The 23,534-nt window shown below is 44.0% G+C and overlaps 1 protein-coding gene across 1 annotated transcript in view; it reads left to right on the plus strand.

The window, feature by feature from the left end:
- The window catches only part of SLC35B2 (solute carrier family 35 member B2), a 210,218-nt gene extending 200,769 nt beyond the window's left edge, over positions 1–9,449 (plus strand). The window contains exon 4 of the mRNA XM_086925858.1: positions 6,606–9,449. Within this exon, the coding sequence (XP_086781984.1) occupies positions 6,606–7,544 (939 nt within the window). The 3' untranslated portion in view covers positions 7,545–9,449. The remainder of the gene's footprint in view (positions 1–6,605) is intronic.
- The last annotated feature ends 14,085 nt before the right edge of the window (positions 9,450–23,534 follow it).

Below are 23,534 nucleotides of genomic sequence, written 5' to 3' on the forward strand. Positions count from 1 at the left end.
GTGCAGTCAACCATCCTCAACCAGCCAGTTAACAAAGACTTTGTTTGGTCCTGCAGTAGATACCATCTTGGAGAAGATGAAAAAGGATACTGATACTGCTAAGTCAATGGGCGCACTTCAGTTCCAACAATCCAGAAGTTCCTTTCGTCGCTCCTCCTTTCGAGGCTCAGGTAGAGGCAACACATCACAAACTTCCTCTACATTCAAAAGTAATACCCAGAGCACCTTTAATAAAGGCTCCAACAGAGGAGGTTATAGAGACAATAATAACTAGGGCAGAGGACTTGGTGGCAGCAAAACCAGAGCCTCCACCGCCACCAAACAGTGACTTGCTCACACTCCCTCCAGACCACTCAACACCGGTCGGAGGAAGACTAACACAATTCCTACCAGTCGAACGGAATTACCACAGACAGGTGGGTGAGACAAATTATCCAGTATGGTTATTGCCTGGAACTCACTTCTACTCCACCCAACATACCACCCAACATACCACCCAAACACCATCCTATGTCCAAGGAACACGTCACGCTGTTACAACAAGAGGTATTATCCATGCTAGAAAAGGGAGCCATAGAGCCAGTCCATTTTCAACACGAAGGGACAGGAGTATACTCCCTCTACTTCCTTATTCCCAAAAAGGACGGGTCCCTCAGAACAATATTGGACCTCAGACCTCTGAACCAATACATACTCTCAGAGCATTTCCATAGGATCACTCTACAACAAGTACTCCCGTTACTCCAACAAGGCGACTTCCTCACTACATTAGACCTCAAGGATGCATATTTTCACATACCTATACATCCAGCTCACAGGAAATACCTCAGGTTCACGATAGGTCAACACTATCAATCCAAAGTTCTCCCCTTCTGGGTTACTACAGCACCAAGGATTTTTACAAAATGCCTAGCAGTAGTAGCAGCACACCTAAGAAGGCAACACATCCATGTGTTCCCCTACCTGGACGATTGGCACATAAAAGCCAACTCATACGCACAGTGTGCAAACCACAGATCCCAGACAATTCAGCTGCTGCACAGTCTGGGTTTTTCCATAAATTACACAAAATCACATCTGCAGCCCTCCCACATACAACAATATCTGGGAGCAACAATAGATTCCTCAGTGGCAAAGGCATATCCAAATCCAGCCAGGATAGCCAACATGCAGTCTCTAATTCAAAGATTTCACCCACAACACTCCTTGCCAGCTCGAGTGTTCATTCAGCTCATAGGCATGATGGCCTCCTGCATATTCATTGTCCCTCATACCAGACTTCAAATGCGTCCATTTCAAGAATGCCTAGTACGGCAGTGGAACCAAGCTCAAGGACAACTGGAAGACCTAGTGTTGGTAGACAGTCGCGCTTACAACTCTCTGCAGTGGTGGAACCCGCAAAACCTTTCCAGGGGACGACTGTTCCAAGAGCCGGTTCCACAGGTAGTGCTAACAGCGAACGCATCACTGACAGGTTGGGGAGCCCACCTATTTCAATACACAGTCCAAGGGCTCTGGACAGTCCAGCAGAAGACACTGCATATAAACCACGTAGAGTTGCTAGCAGCATTTCTAGCAATGAAACCCTTCCAGAAATATTTGTACAACAAGGCTGTATTGATCCGGATGGACAACATGACAGCCATGTACTACACACAGAAACAGGGAGGGACACACTCTCCGCAGCTGTCTCACCTAGCACAGAGCATATGGAGGTGGGCAATTCCAAAAAACTTCTTTCTCCTGGCAGAACACCTCCCAGGAATAGACAATCAGATCGCAGATCTACTAAGCGGACACAGCCAACAGGTACACGAATGGGAAATTCACTCCCAAGTCCTTCAACCATTCTTCAAAAAGTGGGGGCATCCAGAGATAGATCTGTTTGCCACAAAAGAAAACTCAAAATGACTGACTGACTGACTGAAATTCTTATAAAGCGCACGAATGCCGCGGCGTCTTGGTGCTGAGAGTACTAAGAAGCACAATGGGGCAGATTTAGGACTGGGTGAAGAGCCAGGTTTTTAAGGACTTTCTAAAGCTCATTTTAGATTTTTGTGCGCACAACAGGGGGGGCAATGAATTCCACAATTTTGCCGCTTGATGGGAGACGGATTTTCCGCCCCATCAAGCTCTGTTTATTCTGGGCTGGCACACTAGGTCTTGATTGGTTGACCTCAAAGTTCTGGAGGGTACATAACGAGGTAGAAGTTTGATGAAATCATCCGGTCCTTTACCATACAATGACCTGTGTACCAAACAGGGGGCCTTACACTGAATGCGGCGCCTAACCGGGAGCCAGTGAAGCTCCCGAATGGCTTTAGAAGTGGGGTGCCGCTTGGGGAGATTAAGCAGTACTCTAGCCGCTGCATTTTGGATTGCCTGCAGTTTGGACAGTTGTTTCTCTCCTGCTCCCAGGTAGAGGGAGTTACAGTAATCTACCCGGGACATAACCAGGGCTCCTATCACCGTCTTTCGTAATGCAGTTGGAATGTAAGGCAAGATTTTTCTAAGCACCTTAATGCTATAGAAGCAGGCAGATGTCACCTGGTTGATCTGAGCCTTGCCTGATAGATCCTTGTCGAATAGGAAACCAAGGTTCCTGTCCTTATCAACTGGGGCAGAGCAAGACCCTTCCTAAGAAGGCCACCATAGATCACTCCAGATGGACGGCTTCTGGCCAGTCCTTTGCCGCCAGGTTACCACACCCGTTGTCACAGGGCAATGCGATATGGATGAACTGGTCAGGCAGATTTGCGTACGCTTTTCCGCCAACCCCACTGATACCAGTAGTGGCACGCAAACTAAAGCAACAGACCCTCACAATGATCCTGGTTTCTCCCACATGGGCAAGACAGCCATGGTAAATGACACTCCTGGAACTCTCAGTAGTTCCTAACCAAAGACTGCGCCTTTCGTCACAATTGCTAACGCAGAACTATGGAGAAATCAGGCACCCAGATCCCAATCAGATGAACCTAGCGATCTGGCTCCTGAAGTCTTAGAGTTCGGATATCTTAACTTGCCTCCAGACTGTATGAACATTATCAAGGAAGCAAGACTCCCAACTACTAGAGCATGCTACGCAGCTAAATGGAAAAGATTTGTAATTTACTGTAATATTAACCAAATCAATCCATTAGATGCCTCCATCCAAAACATAATATGTTACTTATTACATCTTTAAAGATGCAATCTAGCATACTCTTCCATAAGGCTACACCTTGCTGCTATAGCAGCATATCTGCAGAACAGACAACACCTTTCACTGTTCAAAATACCACCTATCAAAGCTTTTATGGAAGGACTTAAAAGAATTATCCCTCCAAAACAGCCACCTGCGCCAGTCTGGAACTTAAACGTAGTACTTACCAGACTTATGGGGCCACCTTTTGAACCACTCCATTCATGTGAATTACAATTCTTAACATGGAAGGTGCCATTTTTAGTTGCCATTACCTCCCTCAGGCGAGTGAGTGAGCTACAAGCACTAACAATTCAAGAACCTTTCATGCAAATACATCATAATAAGGTAGTGGTCCGTACTAACCCTAAGTTCATGCCAAAAGTTATATCAACGTTCCATATCAATCAGTCAATCGATCAGTCAGTGGCTGAAAGAGCCCTACAAACAATAGATGTAAAAAGAGCTCTGTTATATTACGTTGACAGAACTAAAGCTTTCAGAAAGACAAAACAAATATTTGTTGCTTTTGCTCCACAACATAAGGGTAACCCTATTTCAAAAACAGGAATAGCCAGATGGATAGTTAAGTGCATTCAGATATGCTATCAAAAGGCCAAGCGCACTCTAACAGTTCCCCCAAAAGCCCACTCAACGCGCAAAAAGGGGGCATCAATGGCTTTCTTAGGAAATATTCCACTAGAAGACATATGTAGGGCGGCTACATGGTCTACCATAAACACTTTCACTAAACCCTACTGTGTAGACGTGCAAGCAAAGCAACAAGCTGCTGTAGGCCAGGCTGTCCTCAAAACTCTTTCAAACTGCTGCAGCTGGTACAGGTAACCACCGCTAGAGGAGATACTGCTATTCAGTCTATGCAAAGATATGAATTCAGCAGCCCACATGCCTCGAACGGAAAATGCTACTTACCAGTATGGATCTGTTCTTGGCATGTAGGGCCGCTGACATTCAAATCGCCCACCCTCCTCCCCGGTGCCTGTCACAGCTGCAGTCATTCTTTTTACATACATTTACATGGTCATCTCTTACTTTTCTATACTCCATCTTTGCCACAATGGCGAAAAACAATCTGAAGATGGAGAAGATGCCCTTGCCCAAGCTTTGGTAACATTGTAGGCTGGAGGAGGTTCAAACTGCCCTTAGTGCGGCGGGTCTGAGAACCTATATTGCAGTGTCTTTATAAACTGTAGTGTGTGCCATCCAGAGTACGCGGAAGGAAGCCTTCCCAAATATGTGGGAAAGGGTTTTTATGTGGTCATATAGGCACCGGTAGTCAGAGGCTCTACAAAGTTTGCGGTGTGGCCTATGTAGCTATAAAAGTAGCTATAAAGAGTGCAGCAGCACTTTGTGCTCTTTTGGCAGTGTGGCCCCTGTTCCTACAGGAAGTGCAGAGCAGCTTTATAAACTATAATTAACAAGCATTGGCCGTGAAAGAGACACGGCCGTGAAAGTGCGGCCTTGAGACGTGGTAAAAGCTTGCGGGAATGAGGACAAAAAAAGCTCTTGGCATTGCTCTGGTGGGGGTGTGGGGAGGGCGTTTGAGCTCATTCTTCTGAAGTCTGATGGCGGGGGAGAAGCAGCCTTTTAAGTGTGATGCGAGGCTCCAAATGGTGGGTTGTGACGTGGCTGGCCTCGTGCACGCGCATGTCTGACATGAACTGGGTGTAATCCGCCGTTGTTAGACTGTTCTTTTTCCCAATTACTATAATCTCGGCCAGCAATGCGCAAGCGCATTGGCAGGCCGAGACCTAAAAAGTGAGCAATCTGCAGTTAGATAGGGGTAGTAACTTGTTCTTCAACACTTCTCTTGCCTGCTGATCTTTCAGTATTGCTTCTTAGAACCTGATCAATAATGCCTTAACCAATCTATAACAATGGTCTGTGTCGTTTTGGCAGTGAAATGACCATATGCAAATCGGTTTTGGCCCCTCCCCAGCTGGAGTATTATGTCTCGCCTACCATACATCTTTTACCAGTCTGTAGGCAAAAGCTTGTTGCAGACTATACCAAAAACGTACAGCAGGGTTAGAGCCCGCTCATTGCTTGCCGTTTGTCAGCTTTGGCGCTCATTGCTTGCTTCTTGTTTAGTGGCTTTCCTTTTTCTGGTTCTGCCACCCCTCGCGCATAGCTTTGATTGGCTGACTTGTATTATTCCACTGCTCACATTTTATTGATCTACTTGTTTTCTTTTTCTTTAGCACTCTATTAAGAGTGTTTGTTTTCCAGCTCTTCCTTGTGTTTTACTTACTCACCCACAAATACCCACTCAACGGCGCTCAGTGTTACTCCTCACACTTACTCTCTTCCTTGCGTGATGTTTAACCTCATGAATACCTGTCCTCCACCCTACGTGCACAATGTTGTTCTCTTTCCCCCAACTTTTTTTTGTTTGTTTTCCTCCTTGCTTTCCATCTTATCCGCTCCTTCCTTACTTCCTTTATCTTTCATGGTACTTGAAATACTTATTTTTACTTGGCCTCAACAGCTTTGATATGGTGCAGGGCCTCTCTGTTTATTTATTTATTGAGTGTTTTATAGAGTGTGAACCAGACCCGTGAGGGTATCGGAGCGCTTTACAGTAGAATCAGGTGGAATATATAACAAAGGGGGAGGAGAGTCCAGGGATAAGGGATCAAATAGAAGCAGTATATGGTAAAACAAAACAATCATAATAATCGACTACTATAAGGGATAGGAGCAAAAACGAGGCAATAAACTAGAAAAGCAGTAGGATTGTTCAAAGTTTTTACAGAAATTAAAATGAGTTTTTTTTATTTACTGCTCTAAATGTCATATCCCATCATGGATCAGTAATAAAAATAGAAACACAATAATAAAATGATGCCTTCATCATTCAGTAGGCTTGTGCAGTGACGCATCTGTGCCTCTACATTATCACGCAAACATACACCTACTGAAAGACACCACTCTCTGACATCAGGACCCACATGCACTGCCTGTCGCAAAGCTGACTGTTTGAACTCGAGACCTATTGGCTTTTCCAGTGCTTCTTGACTGAAACATTTCCACCCATTACTTTTTTGTGGTGTTATGGAATGAGTCTGCGTCTCTCACATAATCCTTAACATGCACTGCCCTCACAGGGCTCCTATGAACTCCCCCCTACAGAGCTTGTATCTGTGTCCCCATTAATCTCCCTTCTCCTCACGTTCTGGTTTAAACACATGCAACCGAAGCTCCCTAGTAATCTTGCCTGCCCTTTTCTTGCCTGGTCTTATATCTGATGAGGCTCTCTTCCCCTAACCTCCTTGTGCCTGAGCACCCCCTGCCCTATTCTCGTCAGATCTATATTACAAGTCTGTCTTCCTGTAAAGTCCTGTGTCTACCATCTGCAACTGAAGCCCCCTAGTAATCTTTCCTGTTCTTTTCTCTCCAGGTCTCCTATCTGACATGGGGAATTCTCCAGGAGCGAGTGATGACTAGGTCCTATGGAGCCACCAGCACCAACCCAGGAGAGAAGTTCCGCGACTCTCAGTTCCTGGTCTTCATGAACCGAATCCTAGCCTTTACAGTGGCAGGCCTCTACTGTGCCATGACGAAGCAGCCTCGCCACGGGGCACCCATGTACAAGTATTCCTTCGCCTCGCTGTCCAACATCCTCAGTAGCTGGTGCCAGTATGAGGCCCTCAAGTTCATCAGCTTCCCCACCCAGGTGCTGGCCAAGGCTTCCAAGGTGATCCCAGTCATGCTGATGGGGAAGCTGGTGTCGCGCAAGAGCTACGAGTACTGGGAGTATTTCACTGCAGTGCTCATCTCCGCCGGAGTCAGCATGTTCCTGCTGTCAAGCGGCACAGACCATCATCCATCCACAGTCACTACCTTCTCCGGTGTCGTCATCCTAGCCGGCTACATCGTCTTCGACAGCTTCACGTCCAACTGGCAAGACTCCTTGTTCAAGTACAAGATGTCGTCCGTACAGATGATGTTTGGCGTGAACCTCTTCTCCTGCCTCTTCACCATGGGCTCTCTGCTGGAGCAGGGCGCCTTGCAAGAGTCTGTACACTTCATGACGCGCCATTCCGAGTTTGCACTTCATGCCATGCTCTTGTCCATCTGCTCAGCCTGTGGCCAGCTCTTCATCTTCTACACCATCAACCAGTTTGGGGCAGCGGTCTTCACCATCATCATGACACTGCGCCAGGCTTTTGCTATTCTGCTTTCTTGTCTCATCTATGGCCATGCAGTGACCGTGGTAGGTGGGCTGGGCATAGGCGTGGTTTTTCTTGCTCTCTTTCTGCGAGTGTATGCAAGGAGCCGCATGAAGAAGCGCGTCAAAAAGGCAGCTGTTAACGAGGTGCCCATCCAAAAGGTTTAGGACCAAACAAGTGGCTGTTACGGAATGGTTTTGTGTCCTGCAAGTACCCTATTTTTATACACAAAGGGAAGGATCATTTTAACAAGACTTTTTACCCAAAATGAGAATCGAACTGAGAACACTTCACTGCAGCGTGGACCTCTGTTGTGCCTTAATAGGTCTTACATGCTGTTTTATGTAGTATAGATGGGCAGGTTCCCTGCCCACTCTCTTCCAGTTGATCTCCCCCCCCCCCCCCCCCCCCCCCCCCCCCCCCCCAACAACATAGGTCTAAGACCATCACCGTGACACTATTCAAGAGTAAAGCAATGAAAGTTGAGGCGTAAACTGCTGAGATGGTTCCAGAAAGTCACTGCATAGTGTAATGCAGGAATTCAGGTTATTGGAGGAGTAGGGACATGCATTTGCTGTAGTCCCTAACATGTGTATGCTACAAGGGAAACAGCTGTGAAATAAGGCAGATGTCTGTAGTGTATGCTGGGAGTACAAATGGCATGTGTCCTCCGTGTTAAGTTCCAAGGATGCTAGGATATCTTTTTGTGCCTCCAGCCTGCCCCTGCAGAGGAAACTCTAGTTAATACTGCTGAAGCAGCAACTTTTCTGGGAAATCATTACTCACCTGTCCCTGTAGGAGGCACTGTTGGGATTGTAGCCTGTGGGGAGGAGCTTCTTTCTCTTAAATCTTACCCAGTCCAGCAGGAGGCACTATTGAAGGCCTACATTGAAGTTGTTCGACATCATGTGACTGAAGAAGCCTGGATTTTGAGTTGCAATTTAAAAATCCTTTTCCTGACCCCTTAAAGTTGTTGTTTAGTTTTCTGTTCCTTTCTTGCTTCCAAGTCCTCCTTGTTGGGTATTAGCGATCACACGTGGGTAAAAAAAGAGATCAGACCTCCAACGAGGGATTGTTTCCCAGATCCCAGCACTTGGTGTCCTGTTCTATACTTATACCGCCTGGAGCAGGACCATGCCTCTCGGACCCCTGTGACTTACTGCGTGTGGAATCTATCTCAAACACGGTTTATTCAAAGCTCCTGATGAAGATGGCCGCCATTTGGTGCAGCATAGAAATCCCCAGCGAGTCTTCTCGCGAGTCTGCTGTGCTGTGACTAGACTGGCTGTTGATTCGCACCTCACTAGGAATTAGCCAGACTCTTGAATGAATGAAATAATGGTCCACCATTTCACTGCTTGTGTACCTCAAAGTCCTGGTTGCAGACACAAATGTTACAGATGTTCACAAGAACATGTTGTGGTACTACTTACTGGCTTAGCATGGACAGAATGAAGCTGGCAGGGTCTTGGGCGCTCTAGGCCTTTTGAGTAATTTCCTTTGGCTGCTTGCCCAATGTAGAGCAGCAGATACTGAGCCCAAGGCCCCACCCATGAAGGGAAGCCAGGAGGTGGCATTTGGGGCCAGTGGGCAGTATTTTAGTGCTGTGGCCCGTTGCCTGATTGTGGCGGATGTCTCTAACCATTTTTGTAATGGAAGAGTCTGTAGTTACGACTCTGTCTTTAAAGAAAAAAAACTGCACATTTATCGTCACTTAAAAGAAGAAGCACTTCTTAGCAGATTTTGTAATTTTATTTTTGGGAATGGAAGGGGCTATGTCACTTTCCTATGGTGCACCCAAATACATTTGTAGGCAAGCCCCATGATTTCAAGCCCCCTTTCTATATGTGACAGGAGTAAGGGCCTATATAGGACTTGGGGCACACCACCTTTTTGTGCCCCTTTATTTAGAGACTTCCAAGAGGCAGAGGGCCTCAGTTTCCCAAAATCTCTTTACTTGTGTCTTTTTATGTCCATCTCTCGACTATATAACTTGGCTTTCAAAGATGGAGATGTTTTGTTTTCCTGTATTTTGCCTATTTTTATTTAATTAAAGGGACGTAGTGCACCGATCTGCTGTGGTTTTTCATTTTCTTGTTTCATACAGTCAGTTGCTATAATTAATAAATTTTCTATTTCCTGTGGTATTGTCACCCACTGCTAAGTAGTGGGAAGAAATTTAAAGAAGGGTCAATGTCTGTTTTTTTTCTGTCCGCTCAGATTTAGGGCAAAATATCTTTCATTATTGACAGTAAGCAAGCCAGAAACTACTTTTAGATTTGAAGACGGGCGTTGCTAGCAGAATAGGGGGTACGCCGGTGCAGGAGGAATCCATTCTAGATTCCTTTCGTTTTGTCATATTTATTTCGGCAACTTGCCATAAAAGGACAGAATTATAAATACATACAAATGGAATAAAATGATATAAAACAAAGCTAAAAAAACAAGATATTCGTCCTGTAACAGCATAATTCATGAAGTGCTTTTTTTATCAAAGATAAGGACCCAGGCATAAACAACCATATATGTGTGTGTATGTGTATATATATATATATATATATATATATATATATATATATATATATATATATGACGCTCAGTCTTTTCTTTCAATTCAAAAGAAACATACAGCACTCAAGGGAGTCGTGGCAACCACAAATGATTTATTTGCGGGGGACTTGTGTGTGTGTGTGTGTGTGTGTGTATATATATATATATATATATATATATATATTCACTGAAAAAACCATAGGTTATAGACCATATATAGTTAGGAATTCGCATTTACAAAACCTTATTTTACTCACACAAAACCATTGAAATTCCATATATAGTTAGTTGCACTAACTATATATCGCGCACCCGCAATCCACTGCTGATGATGTCACATATTACATCATTCATGACATGGTCAGTGACATCACTGATGACATCACTGATGACATCTGAAATGACATCACTGATGACATCACTGATGACATCTCATTTGACATTACTGATCACATCACTGATGATATCATTCATGTGATAATACGATGAACCTCTTCAGACTCTAATATAACCTTAGATACAATCAGTGTAAACAGACACTCACAGACTGTCACTCATCCATGGAGTTACTCACACACCTAGTCAGTCATGCAAAGAATCAATCACACCTCCATTTCCTCAACTATACAGTTATACAAACTTTACTTATTCAAACATATACTAACACATATTTACTCTCTTATACAATCCCTGATACAAGTTCACAATGATCCATACAGCCACTCACACATTCACTGGCTCTTATGCACAGTTATTTATATATGTCAACTCTCACATGTACTGTGTTTTACATATGTACTTACTTTGACATGTAGCACTGAGATCCATTCACTCACCAATACACTCATGCACACAGTCAACCGCCCATACAGCTGTTTCCACATGCACTTTTGAAACCATACATCTAGTGAATCAACTGCTCACACATCTATGCACAGAGTCATACACCTCCCAGCCACCCACACACACACTCAGTCTCCCATACAAATACTTGGGCAACCAATCAATAACCCATATAGTTACTCATATAGCTACTTATCAACACATGCAACAGTTTACAAAACAACAGACATAATGATGCACAAATTAAGACAGTTTAGTCACTAACCCATGCACTCAGTGAGACACATTTAATCACTCACTCATACAGTCAGTCATGCACCTACTAAATCCTTCATCCAGACACTTATACATCCAATCATTCTTCAATATGTAAGACATATTTTAACTTTACAGAAACATACAGTCACTGGATGTTGTCATCAGTGATGTCATCGGTGATGTCATTTGAGATGTCATCAGTGATGTCATCAGTGATGTCACTGACCATGTCATGAATGATGTAATATGTGACATCATCAGCAGTGGATTGCGGGTGCGCGATATATAGTTAGTGCAACTAACTATATATGAAATTTCAATGGTTTTGTGTGAGTAAAATAAGGTTTTGTAAATGCGAATTCCTAACTATATATGGTCTATAACCTATGGTTTTTTCAGTGAATTTTCAAGGTTTTGTAAATGCTAATTCCTAACTATATATGGTCTATAACCTATGGTTTTTTCAGTGAATTTTCAAGGTTTTGTAAATGCTAATTCCTAACTATATATGGTCTATAGCCTATGGTTTTTTCAGTGAATATATATATATACATACATATATAAACATATATCATCTGTATATCTATATAAATACAAACATAAATGCATGCATACATATACTTATATGCATACAGATGCATGTTATTTACATGAAAGTTGAAAAAACACTAATAAAAGCAAAGCTAAAAAGCCACCTTATTACAAACAGAATGGCTTTAACTTAAACGAGGGCGAGATCTATTGCATTTTCAATGCTGGTTTACTTTGGTTCCATCAAGAAGGCATTCAGATGTGTCACACATTTGCCATACATTCTGAATGTTAGCACTCTAGTTGCACATTAAATCACTGTAGTAAAGCTACTGCTCACCAGGGACGTCTGCTGTTGGTATTCAAAGTGCATGTTTCAGTCTGCATGTCAGAATTTTTTTAATGAAATAGAAGAGGATTTGAGAAGTCACTCAAAATGATCCCTAATTTTTCTTTCTGAAGCACTAATCATACTTTCTATGGCAAAATTAACCCCCTCATGTTGTTCCTTTTTAAATTGAGTGTTTTCAGACTTACCACTTCATTCCAATCAAGAAGACTGTTAGCGCTCTAGTTGTTCTTTAGAACACTCTGGGACATTCTGTCATTGGGCTATACTTGGGGTACATCTGGGTGATATTTGGGCTACATTTAGGCTCTTTTGTCTCTGGTGGCCATCTTGGGAGACTGTATGTCAGAATTTTTTAATGAAATTGAAGAGGGTTTGAGAAGTCACTCAAAATGTGCCCTAATTTTTCTTTCTGCAGCACTAATCATAATTCATATGGCAAAATATACCCCCTCATTTTGTTCCTTTATAAATTAAATGTTTTAAGAGTTACCACTTTATTCCAATCAAGATGGCTTCAGGTGTGCCATACCTTTGTAATAAGTAGGACTGTTAGCGCTCTAGTTGTTCTTTAGAACACTCTGGGACATTCTGCCATTGGGCTATACTTGGGCTACATCTGGGTGATATTTGGGCTACATTTGGGCTCTTTTGTCTCTGGTGGCCATTTTGGGAGACTGCATGTCAGAATGTTTTAATGAAATAGAAAAGGATTTGAGAAGTCACTCAAAATGTGCCCTAATTTTTCATTCTGCAGCACTAATCATACTTTCTATGGCAAAATATACCCCCTCATGTTGTTTCTTTTTAAATTAAATGTTTTAAGAGTTACCACTTTATTCCAATCAAGATGGCTTCAGGTGTGCCATACCTTTGTAATAAGTAGGACTGTTAGCGCTCTAGTTGTTCTTTAGAACACTCTAGGAGGCTGCAGTAGAACACAAAGGAATCAACTGACAGTCTCTGTCCTTGTTGGATGTACATGTTTTACTGAGAATGTCAGACTTCATTTTCACATGACTGAGAAAGATAATGTGAATTTACAGAAAATATGCTTTCAGTTTAGCTTATAGATCCCCTTCCAAACCACTGTGGGAAAATCATGAGATATTAGTTTTCTTTCAAACAATATTCATGATATCACAGCAGAAGGTTTTTTCACATGGTAAAATCACCTTAGAACCCACCACAATTCCTAAAACGAGTATGGTACCATCAACAAATGATTTATAATGTAACTAAAGTCCTAACACCCTCTATTAACTACAATGCTTTTTAATGAGGTGCTATCATGTATATTGGTCCCAAGATGGCTGCCAACACTTCTTGGATGAAGTGCTGACAGCCAATCAGATCAGATGTGTGGTTAGGCTCCGCCCAGATATATATCTTTTTTTTGAACCTAAATTACTCAAAATCCACTGGAGCACATATATTGAGACCTAGCAAAGGCACATCGGGCTAACAGTCCCTACAATTTTGCCAAGTTTCGTGCAAATCCATTCAGCCGTTCGAGCTAAAAGTGAGGCCAACCGCCCTATGGAAATTAACATGGGGAAAATGCGTTTTGGGACCCCCCTTTTTTCTCGGCCCCCCCCTTGATGAACCCCCTCCAAATTGGCAGGGGCTGCTCAGAAACAAAATGTTCAATTTTCCTGAAAATTTCAGCCAATTCCGTTCACAAACGCCAAAGTTATTAGACATAGAATTTTCAAAAATCCCATAGAGAAAAAATCCTAACTATATATACCTACTGGCGACCGCCAGTAGGTAATATATATATATATATATATATATATATTCAAACAAGTCCAATAATGCGCTCTCTCAGGAATCTTTGCAAAAAGGAATATTTATTCCAGGTTACGCGTTTCGGAAGCGAACTTCCTTGTTCACACGAGGAACCATAGACCCAGTGTGGTTTACATAGTAACGGTACAGGAAATGGAAAGCAGGCTACTGGGTCTGTAGTCAGTGGCCATCTTGAAATGTGCACATTTACAAATCAAAGTGAATTCATGCATATTTACATCGAAATCCTATGTACATATTTACAGCAATTAATAATTCAAATATTTCAAAACCGTGTTACGGCGGAGAGTGGCACGCTTGTATATGGTTATGGAAAGGTGCCTATAAACAAATGTGGAATAGCAGGTAGTGCCTTCAAATTAAGACAAGGCTGCAGTGTATGAAAGGCAACCTTGCTCCCATAATGTGTTCATGCTGCTCGGTCAAGGTAACCGGTCTCTTGGGCTATTCAGAGAACAATTCTAATATGTATATTGTGACTGCCTTGTACCGCTTAACGTTGATAGGTGCCTTTACCCTGATGTCGGCATGCGTCTCCAGATTGCCTTAGTGGTACTCCAATACTATATAGGCATCATGGATCACACACGGGTTCTTGCCGTACAATAACTGGAAACCCGTAGCTATAAAAAGAGCAGAACTACTGTACTTAAAGTGATTACTTGCAGCGTAAGTGCGTATTAATCCTAACAGTATACTGAAGGATTTTATGATTCTGCTCGTGTGGCATGAAAAATAACCTTTAAAGGGATCATGCTGTAATATACAAGAAACCAATACTGGCGCCAAGTGGCAAATTTTACGGCAAAACCAACCAGTTCCTGTTACAAACAAGGCTTTAAGAAAAAGTGACATAAAGTTAAAAAATTATATACTGAAATCAAGTCTTATCTATGCTTCTGGTGGTGCATTCGTGGTGATGGTGAAGATAAGGGTAGGTGGCCCGTGATGTGCACAAAAGTGTTTGGTGGGCCCCTTCCTTTCCTCCTGTGAAAGAGAGAAAAAGAATTAAGGTTAAAATTGTGAGATATTAAAATATAACTTGCGTGTATATATATATATATATATATATATATATATATATATATATACACGTTATAGAAAATATTTGAGACAAAAGTTATACATATGCAACATAATAAATTCAAACATGTATGCAGCTACATTGACCATACAGCCCTGCCGACTACCCCTTTATTTTTCAAACACATGGGTTGCCAGTTCCTCATCCACATTATGGCCATAAGGGTGCCTTGTCTCTAATTCTAGGATCCACTTAGACTCCCTTTTCCTGAGTTTCAGTTAACGATTGCCACCTCTATGACTTCCTGGTACTTGTTCAATGATAAAGAAACTAAGAAGTGAACTGTTTGCTAGGTGGTATTCAGCGAAATGTCTAGCTACTGGGTACTGGGGATTCCTGTTGTTAATGGCCCTAAGATGTTCAAGTACTCTTTTCTTTGCCATGTCTGTGGTGCTCCCTACATAACGTTTTTCACATGGGCATGTCCGGTGCTTAATTTGTGCCGGTGCTTTCCGGTGCTTAGCACCGGCACTTAATTATCAGGGCCGGGTCTATCTATCTGCTGCGCACGCCCACATTGATTGATGTTTTTTAAAATGTACCTTTGTACTCGGTGCAGCCACAGGCTTGCAGCGTGTTGTACATGTATCCCGCCGTGTGAGAGTCACAGCATTCACTTGCGACTCCACTCTTAATCACTTAGCCTGCAGGCAGCCCTGCCCAAGTCCAAGAAAATATATATTCAAATGAATAATAAATCTAATATGTGTTATCATCATGGCGGCCGACGGCCAGCCCAGCCCTTCTTAGTTTATGCATACTCTGTGTTGACTGTCTGTTTGCCACTTGACTTGCCAGTGGGCGGGCCGCGGAAGTTCGGAACACACACTCAGTACTGAACACACTAATGTATGTGGGCGGGCCGTGGGGCCTGACTGGAGGGTACTGATGGGGTAGGCAGGGGCTGTGCGCGCGGTAGCGCGCGCACATTTTTTCACTTTTACCACGCCCAGCATACCACCACAGCAGCGCAGCTTCATCGTGGATTTTAAGTTAGCCCTGCAGCTCCGGCCCGACCGACGACGACGATAAGGGCAGAGCTGGGCAGCAGGCATCGATCAACTGTCTGGCAGCCAGTAAGTAGTACCGCATGACAGTATTGACGGTCTTGCAGATTGCGGTCTGGACTGGTAGTACTGTGGCAAGCAGGCAGAACCAGGCCGCCGCAGCCGAATCAATCTTAGTACGTACGTACTAATTAAATAAAAAAAGGCAGTGGCAGTGCAGCCATTCTTGAAAGAGCTTCATAATGCAGATAAACTCACTCAAATCGGAGTTGAAATAGCATACGGGAGCCTTAGCTTGCAGTATATGTACTTCACTGCACTCAGTTGGAAAAACCGCTCTAGATACTACAGGTAACGTGCCCTCGGAACTGAAATAAGCACGCGCTATTCCTGCACCACCGAGCCCTCTTGCCGCGTTTCTAAACAAGTGGGTCCACTTCTTTCCCAAATCAACGCAGGGCCCGGCCCGTCTTCAGAAACCCTGTGTGCCGCAAACTTGGGCGAGAACGCCGCCTGCCTCTCAACACAAGCGGGAACAACAGGTGGGTGCTGGGTAAATGTGTGTGTCCCTGCCGACCGGCCCCACGCGATTTACGGTAACATTAGAAGTTAAGAAGTCATTGTAAAAGTAACTAACTTTAGTACTGGTAGCTAAGCGAAGGCAGCTAACTAGGGATGAAAATGCTATGCAGTCACCAACCGTGCCAAAACCAACGCTGTTTTTTTTGGGTAGCGTGATGGCATTGGTCCTGTTCTAACTTGTATGATCACCGGCATGGACAGTAGGGCTTGAGGCAGGCAGGCTGCAGGCAGCTCACCTCTGGCGACTCCATAATATACGAATACGACGATTATAGGACCCTCACAGTCAGAGTCCGATGTCTGTGATTCATTCAGTTTCACTGTCTGAATGCCAGATCAGTGCCTGCCTGCCTGGCCTAGTGGCGGTACGCTTTAACTTAAAATAGCAATCAGCAGGCCTCGGGTGTATTTGGGCCATTGGCTGGCTCTCATAGAGGGAGTGGTGGCTATGTGGTCCTACAGATGGGCGGCAGTGTCGAGTGCAGTGAGATCCGGAATTTTCAAGCGCAGCTAAAAGGGAAATGTTGTTCCAGGGAATCCTTCAATTCCGCCATATGTTGTTTCTTAGTATACCGTGTAAATGTATGGATAATGGGAATGACAGTCATTCCAATATGCTTGTGATAAAACATGCATATCAATGAGGTGGCATGGAAATTAGCCAGGGCAAATTAATGTGGGTGTTTTTAGTGCTCAGAAAGGATTGGGCACTGTAAATTCCCTCTGATAAGTCCCCTCTGAATCCTCGTCTTTCTGTGACCTTTTTGCTAGCGTTTTTAATTGTGTCTGCGCAGGAGTGTGTGCGTAGGTCCAGTGAATGTACAAACTTTGAAGGTACCTAGCGGAAACACTGCCTTTAGAAAATGCAGGCTTCTTTGATTTTCTGCAAAAAATTATTACTTCATCTGCTCGTGTTTGCTATTGTAACAGTTCTGTAATACAGCAAGTCTAGGAAATTTAAGTCCAAGAAAATGTATTTGATTCTTTCAGGCAACGTCTGGCATTTAGTAAGTAAGTAAGTAAGTAAGTAAATGCTTTATTATACAGTTAATAAAAACCATTACAAATAGCTATTAGTAATAAAAGAAAATGATCAGTTAAAGGAAAACAGTTAAAAAGGTCGGTCTAATACCATTAAAAGTGGGACAATGATCATCCAGCAATAAATACAGGTAAATTTCTGTTTTAGATAAAAAATTGTGTGTATGTCCTAGCGCATGCTTTCGACAAGTGGGTTTTTCTATATCCTCCGCTCCCCTTCTGACCGGCTTCTCCCAGAGTGTTTGTGCTTCATGGGGAAGGTACTTTAATGTTCTTGGTCAATATGGGTCTCTTACCCGGTCTGAGGACTGGAGGCGGATGATGTTATATAGGTGATGTCAATGTCCGCTTGTGCTCTCGTCATTTTAAGCCTGGTGTCTGCCAATCGTAGGTATTTTACCAGTCGGCAGGCCATTTGCACGTCGTCTCCTCTAAAACAGCTCAAGACTGCTTCTCTGCAAGACCTGATTCCTTTGTTTACAAACAAGGGTCTCAATAGGTTCTTCCGGTCTTGCTGCAGCTCTTTGCAGATGGTTATGAGATGTGTGATATTTTCCTCATGCATTCCGCACAGGCGGCATTTTGCTGGTTTTGATGGTCGCAGCCACGGGGCCATGTGGCCCGCTGCTGGTAACACTCCTAGTCGTAGTTTTAAAAAGGATTCTTTTGTTGTTTTGGAGAAACTGTTCACTAGGTACGCCTGAGGAGTAAGTTTGTTGTATGTTTGCACAGTCAGCCAGCCATGTGCTCTCTTGGCTAATGAGGCTTTGTCTTGCAAGAGGGATTCTTCCTTGACTATTTTATTAATAGTTTTTTTGAAACCTGACGGGCTCCCTTGAAGGTCCCATAGCTGCCTTGCCCCAAGATGATTGATGGCATCCTCCAGGAAATGTCTTGCAGGACAGTCATTTTTGCTTTGTAGATCTTTCCAGAGGAGAGCGTTAAGGGTATTTTCTTCTCCTCTGCTTATCTTGTGCCAGGTCTTAAGGTAGGTTCCCTTTCGTGCGAGTTCTTCTTTGGCCAACCCAAATTCTAGGCGGATCTGCGCCGGTGAAGTGTATTTCGGAAGACTGAACATGATCCGCATTGCTTTTGAGACTACTCTGTTCAGGGTTCCCGTATCCCTCCCTCTCATTGCTTCACTTCCATATGTGATTGATGGAATCAGCTTGGCTTGAATCACTTGTAGGAGCGGAGCAAGGTTTGGGCCAACGATTTTGTTTTTGAGGTTCCTAAGTGATACTGCTATCATTAGGCCTCTCCTCTTGATCTCCTCCAGTTGTGGTTTGAAGCTACCCCTTTCGTCTATTGTCACTCCCAGGTAGCAATATTTATTTGTGATTTCCAATTTGTTCAAGTCCAAGTACCATCTGAATGGTAGTTTTTGCTTGCGATAATTAAGGGGCATGATTTTTGTTTTACTGTAGTTGATGCAGAGTTTATTAGCTTTAGAGTATTCCGCAGTGATGTTGAGGAGCCGCTGTAGCCCAATCTGGGTCCGACTGATCAGCACCAGGTCGTCGGCGTAGAATAGGCAGGAAAGCTGTTTGCCCCCTAATTTTGGAGCGTGCGAATTGTTAGCGTTAAGTTTTGTACAAAGGTCGGCCATAAAGAGGTTAAATAGGGTTGGCGCTAACACACAGCCTTGTTTTACTCCTGTGTAGGTTTGAATTTTCTTAGTTAGGTACTCTCCAGGGCCTAGTTTGACCTGGACCCACGTGTCGCTGTGTAGGAGAATTAGTTGGTTCAGTAGATCATCTGGGATGTTCATTCTTTTCAGTTTTTTCCACAACAGATTTCTGTCTACCCGGTCGAATGCAGCACTATAGTCTATGAAGCAGAGGTACAAGGGATAGTTTTCCTCTTGGGCTGAGTCGATCAGTAGTGACAAGGCTAGGATGTTGGTAGATGTCCCCATGTTTTTCCTGAAGCCGGTTTGGTTAAACGGGATTGTTGAGGTTTCTTCTGCCCATAGAATTAGTTCCTGAAGTAGGAGGCCTGCGTAGTACTTTGCCTCATTGTCTAGAAGGGCTATTAACCGGTAACTTTTTGGATCTTTTCTATCTCCTCTTTTGTAGATTGGGGATATTATTGCCCCCCTCCATGATTGTGGGATTGTAGATGATTGCCAGATTTTTTCGAACATTGGTTTGAGGTTAGTTGCCCAATATTTTGGGTCCTGCTTAAATACTATTGGTGGTATTCCATTTGGGCCAGGGGCTCCATCTCTTCTACCTTTTGTGATCCTTTTAATTATTTGTTCAGTCGTGATTATTACAACCTCATTCGTTCTCAGGCATTCTTGATGTAGGGGCAGATGTTCATCCATCTTTCCATTATCGGTGCCTATTTCTTTCCCCCGTTCTTTAGTCTCACTGAAGTGAGTGCTGAAGTGGATTATCCAGTCGTCTTCTGTCACCTGAGAATCAATCCCTCGGTTTTTCCCATTGGTCTGAGCATTGATCTTTTGCCAGAACTGAGCGCTGCGATTTGTTTTGGCGTCATGTAGGAGTTTTCCCCAAAATGCCTCTTCTTCTTCCCTTTTTTGCTGCCATATTAATTTCTTACGCTCTCCTTTTAACTGTCTAAGCTCTTGGAGGAGGGACGGATCTGTTTTTACTCTTCGTAGAGTCCGGTTAATCGCTGTCTTCAATATTTTTAGCTTTCTGTTGTTTCGGAAGTAATTGCATCTTTTCTGTTTCGTGTTGCAAATATTTCTTGTTCGTGTTACAGGGTCTTTTCTCTGCGCGTTGTCTCTCATCCGTTTTACAAACGCTTCCCAGCTTGTTATCGGGTTATGCGTGGTGCGTTGAGCTTCATTGAGTGTGCGTATCGCTTGCTCTAGTAGTTTTTCTGGGTTAGAGACTTTGCATTGTACACGTCTTTCATTTGATGTAAAGTCTGTGCCTACGTTATTTGAACTGGGAGGCTTTAGTGTCGCTGATGTATTCATTACTGTTTCCTGAGGCAGGTGATCGCTGCAATCAGTGAGACCGATTCTAAAGTCTACAACCCTTTGGTATAGACTACGGGATACAAAAGTAAAGTCAATGGTGGAGCTTGCCTGGGTACTGTGGAAAGTTGCTGACTGCGGTTGATCCCCTGGAAATCTACCGTTAAGTGCTCTAAGTCCTAGCTGAGGTACGGTCTTGGCGATTGAGTTCCCAGGCAAATGGGTCCTCGTCGTATTTGGTGCCCGTGGCTGCTTCGCTCAGCAGATTTAGATTGAAATCCCCTGAGATGATGTTATTCGTGTGCTCGGCCTTCACCAGTTTCACAAGTTCTTCCTTCAATTGTCGCACTCCCTTCTTTTTCTCCCTGGGGTGCAGGTAGAGGTTTATGAAGATTATATCCTCAGTTGGATTTTGCACACGAGGTGACAGTCGTAGAGCTAGCATTGCATTTGGGGCAGGTAAGTTGTAGTCTAGCTGTTCTGCTTTTAGTATCGCTGTTAATGCACTATAAGTGGCAAGGCCTCCTTTCTTGTGGCCGAAAAGCGAGCTCTGGGTAGGCGGTAGGAAGTTCAGTGTATACCCTGACAGAATTGGAGGTGATTCGGTCCAGGTTTCTTGCAAGGCGATGATGTCAAATTTTGTCAGGTGGTTGCATAGGTCAATGTCTGAAACCTTATCGCCGGTGCCATTGATGTTCCATGAACATATACTTAAGGTGTTAAGTTTGTTGACTCTTTTTAGTTTTGTTTGTCATTGGCTTGTCTCTTTCGCATTTAGGGACTTTGCGAGCCAGCTCCAGTTGGGGGAAGCCCTCTTGTCATTAGTCAGTGATCTTGTTTCTTCCAGACTCAAGTGCGAATGTCTCTCTGGCGTTTTACTTCGGGCTCCTCTTAAGAAAGTTCTTTTAAGAGTCGTCTCCTTGGGCTTCTTTTGGAGACTTTCATGTAAGAGGGGCTCCGGGTATCTTGTGGGCAAGAGAGTTTGTAGTTCTATCCCCCAAGAGTCAAATCTTTCCTTTTCTTTTAATATTCTCTCCGGAAATTCTCCTGTGGTCCATATGGTTTTTGTCGATTCTACCCCGGGGTGGCTCCGAGATTCAATAAATTCGACGGATTCCAGGTCTGCCGATGTGATAGTTTTGAGGCTCTCTACTGTATTTAATAGCCGCAAGATGTTTCCCCTGTTTAAAAAGTCCATTGAACCTCTAGAGTGGTATTCAGGATGGAATATTACGGTCGTTGTTGAGCCTTCTGGCCCACTCTCTCTTGACTTAGTGTTTTCTTTGTCAGCAGGTTTGGTTTCCCCTTGACTGGGGGTTATCTTTGGCACAGTTTTTTTGGGTTGGTCAATTTTTTCGGTGCTTTCTCGACAGTTCCGGCCTGGGAGATTTAGCCTTGTTGTTATGATCAACTTGGGGCTTCCTGGGATTTGTGTTTCCTCCCGGTTTTCAGGGCAATTTTTGGTGAGATGTGACGTACTCTGTTTTGTTCTTTCTTGTGTATCTCTGTCAGGTGAATCTGAAGTTATTTGTGAGTTATGCCCCTTGTCGTTCTCCGCGGGCCCTATATTTGTTCCCCCTTTTAGTGTGCTCAACATGTCTTCCTGGGTTTTGGGTGCTGGGCAAGTGGTTGAACCACTGGGTAGGGCAGGGCCGCATCCAGATTTATCCACTGGGCCGGTGTTTTCACTGTTGGTGGTCATGGTGTTTATTTCTTCCCTCTCCCTTGTTGCACTTGCTTGTGAGGTGTTGGTTGCTGTTTGATCGCTGTTGCGGGCCTTGCCCCAGGCTAGGCACCCTGTCAATTTCCTTTGGTTTCTTCCCTTCCTTTTCTGTTTTCTTCCCACTTTTCCTTGCGATGGTTGGTGGGAGATTGCTCCCCCATTTGGGTTACTTTTGTCTAAGTCTGGTATGGATGCTGCAGAGTTTTGCTCTCGATCAGTTTGATGACTACTGGTGATCAGTGCCTTCATTTGAATTATTTTGTCCATTGTCGGGTGTGAGTTGGTAGGCGTCTTTGGGGGCTCTTGCTGTATTGTTTGTGGATCGTCTTGCCCGGTAGTTGTGTATAATTGCTTAACCTCAAGTTGCTTGAGGGGATGGCTATTTTTAACTACTGTCCTGAAATCAGATAGGTTTCCCAGTGCTGTTGGTAGTGTTGCTAGTTTGTCCACTATGGTGATGCAAGGGCAGTTAGATGCTATCAGCTGTGTCTCTGCTTGCGCCCTTTTTATCAGGTCATTCAGGTCTGCTAGCTTGCCGTCAATGTTTGCCACGTATGTGGCCAGAGTGTTGAGGACAGAAAGTTGCAGATCCATCTTGTCGGATTGGTACTGGATGGCGTTTACTGAGGATTGCATTGTCTGCAGGAGGGATGCCCAGATGTCTGCATTCTTCTTAGATTTTTCTTTTTCCGGCCTATCGCTTGAGCCGTTTCTTTGCTTTCCCTGCTCTGGTTCCACTGGATATGATGCTACCAGGTCTTCCCACTCTTCCGGCGTGAGGTACGAGGTGTTCAGGTCGAGCGGCATGGGAACTATGGGTCCTGTTCTATGCGGTGAGGACGTGTCTAGTTGAGACCAAGTTTTTATGCCTGGGAGTTTTGATGCTGGATCTCCCCCCGCCTTTTCTGGGTTGATTTCTTCAAGTTGTTCCAGGTCAGTGATGTGGGGGGGGTGTGATCATAGTCCCGTTGCTCCTGAGTAGTTTTATCCTTTACTTGCCAGGCCTTGTCAGCAACGTCGACAACGTCTGCTGTTCTTGGGCCATGCTTGTCGCCAGGGGCTATGTTCGCTTGTGGCCCCGTTGCCAGTTTCCACATGTACTTGGGTGGTGATGATTCTGTTTGTCCCACTTGTGCTTTTATTGTTTGGGCTTTATTTGTCCTTTCCCTTTTTTTTGCTTGGTCTGCCATTGTGTCTGCCGTTGTGTCTGGACCGCCACTATCCTCGCAAATTCCCTTTGGTTCCTGGGAATTCAACTGGAGTGCTGGTGGATCGCATTTCTCACCCTCCTTCCCGTTATGGTTATCTCTTGATCTTGCTGGACTTTGGAGGGTTGTGTGGCTTGTGTTGTGACGCTCCTCGGTTCCTATTGCTTCGTGGTTTACAATTCGGTCCCCCCCCCCGGATCTCCGAATTCGTCGGGT

The sequence above is a fragment of the Lissotriton vulgaris genome, chromosome 6 (genome assembly GCF_964263255.1).
Source record: "Lissotriton vulgaris chromosome 6, aLisVul1.2, whole genome shotgun sequence".
In the NCBI taxonomy this organism is placed as follows: domain Eukaryota; kingdom Metazoa; phylum Chordata; class Amphibia; order Caudata; family Salamandridae; genus Lissotriton; species Lissotriton vulgaris.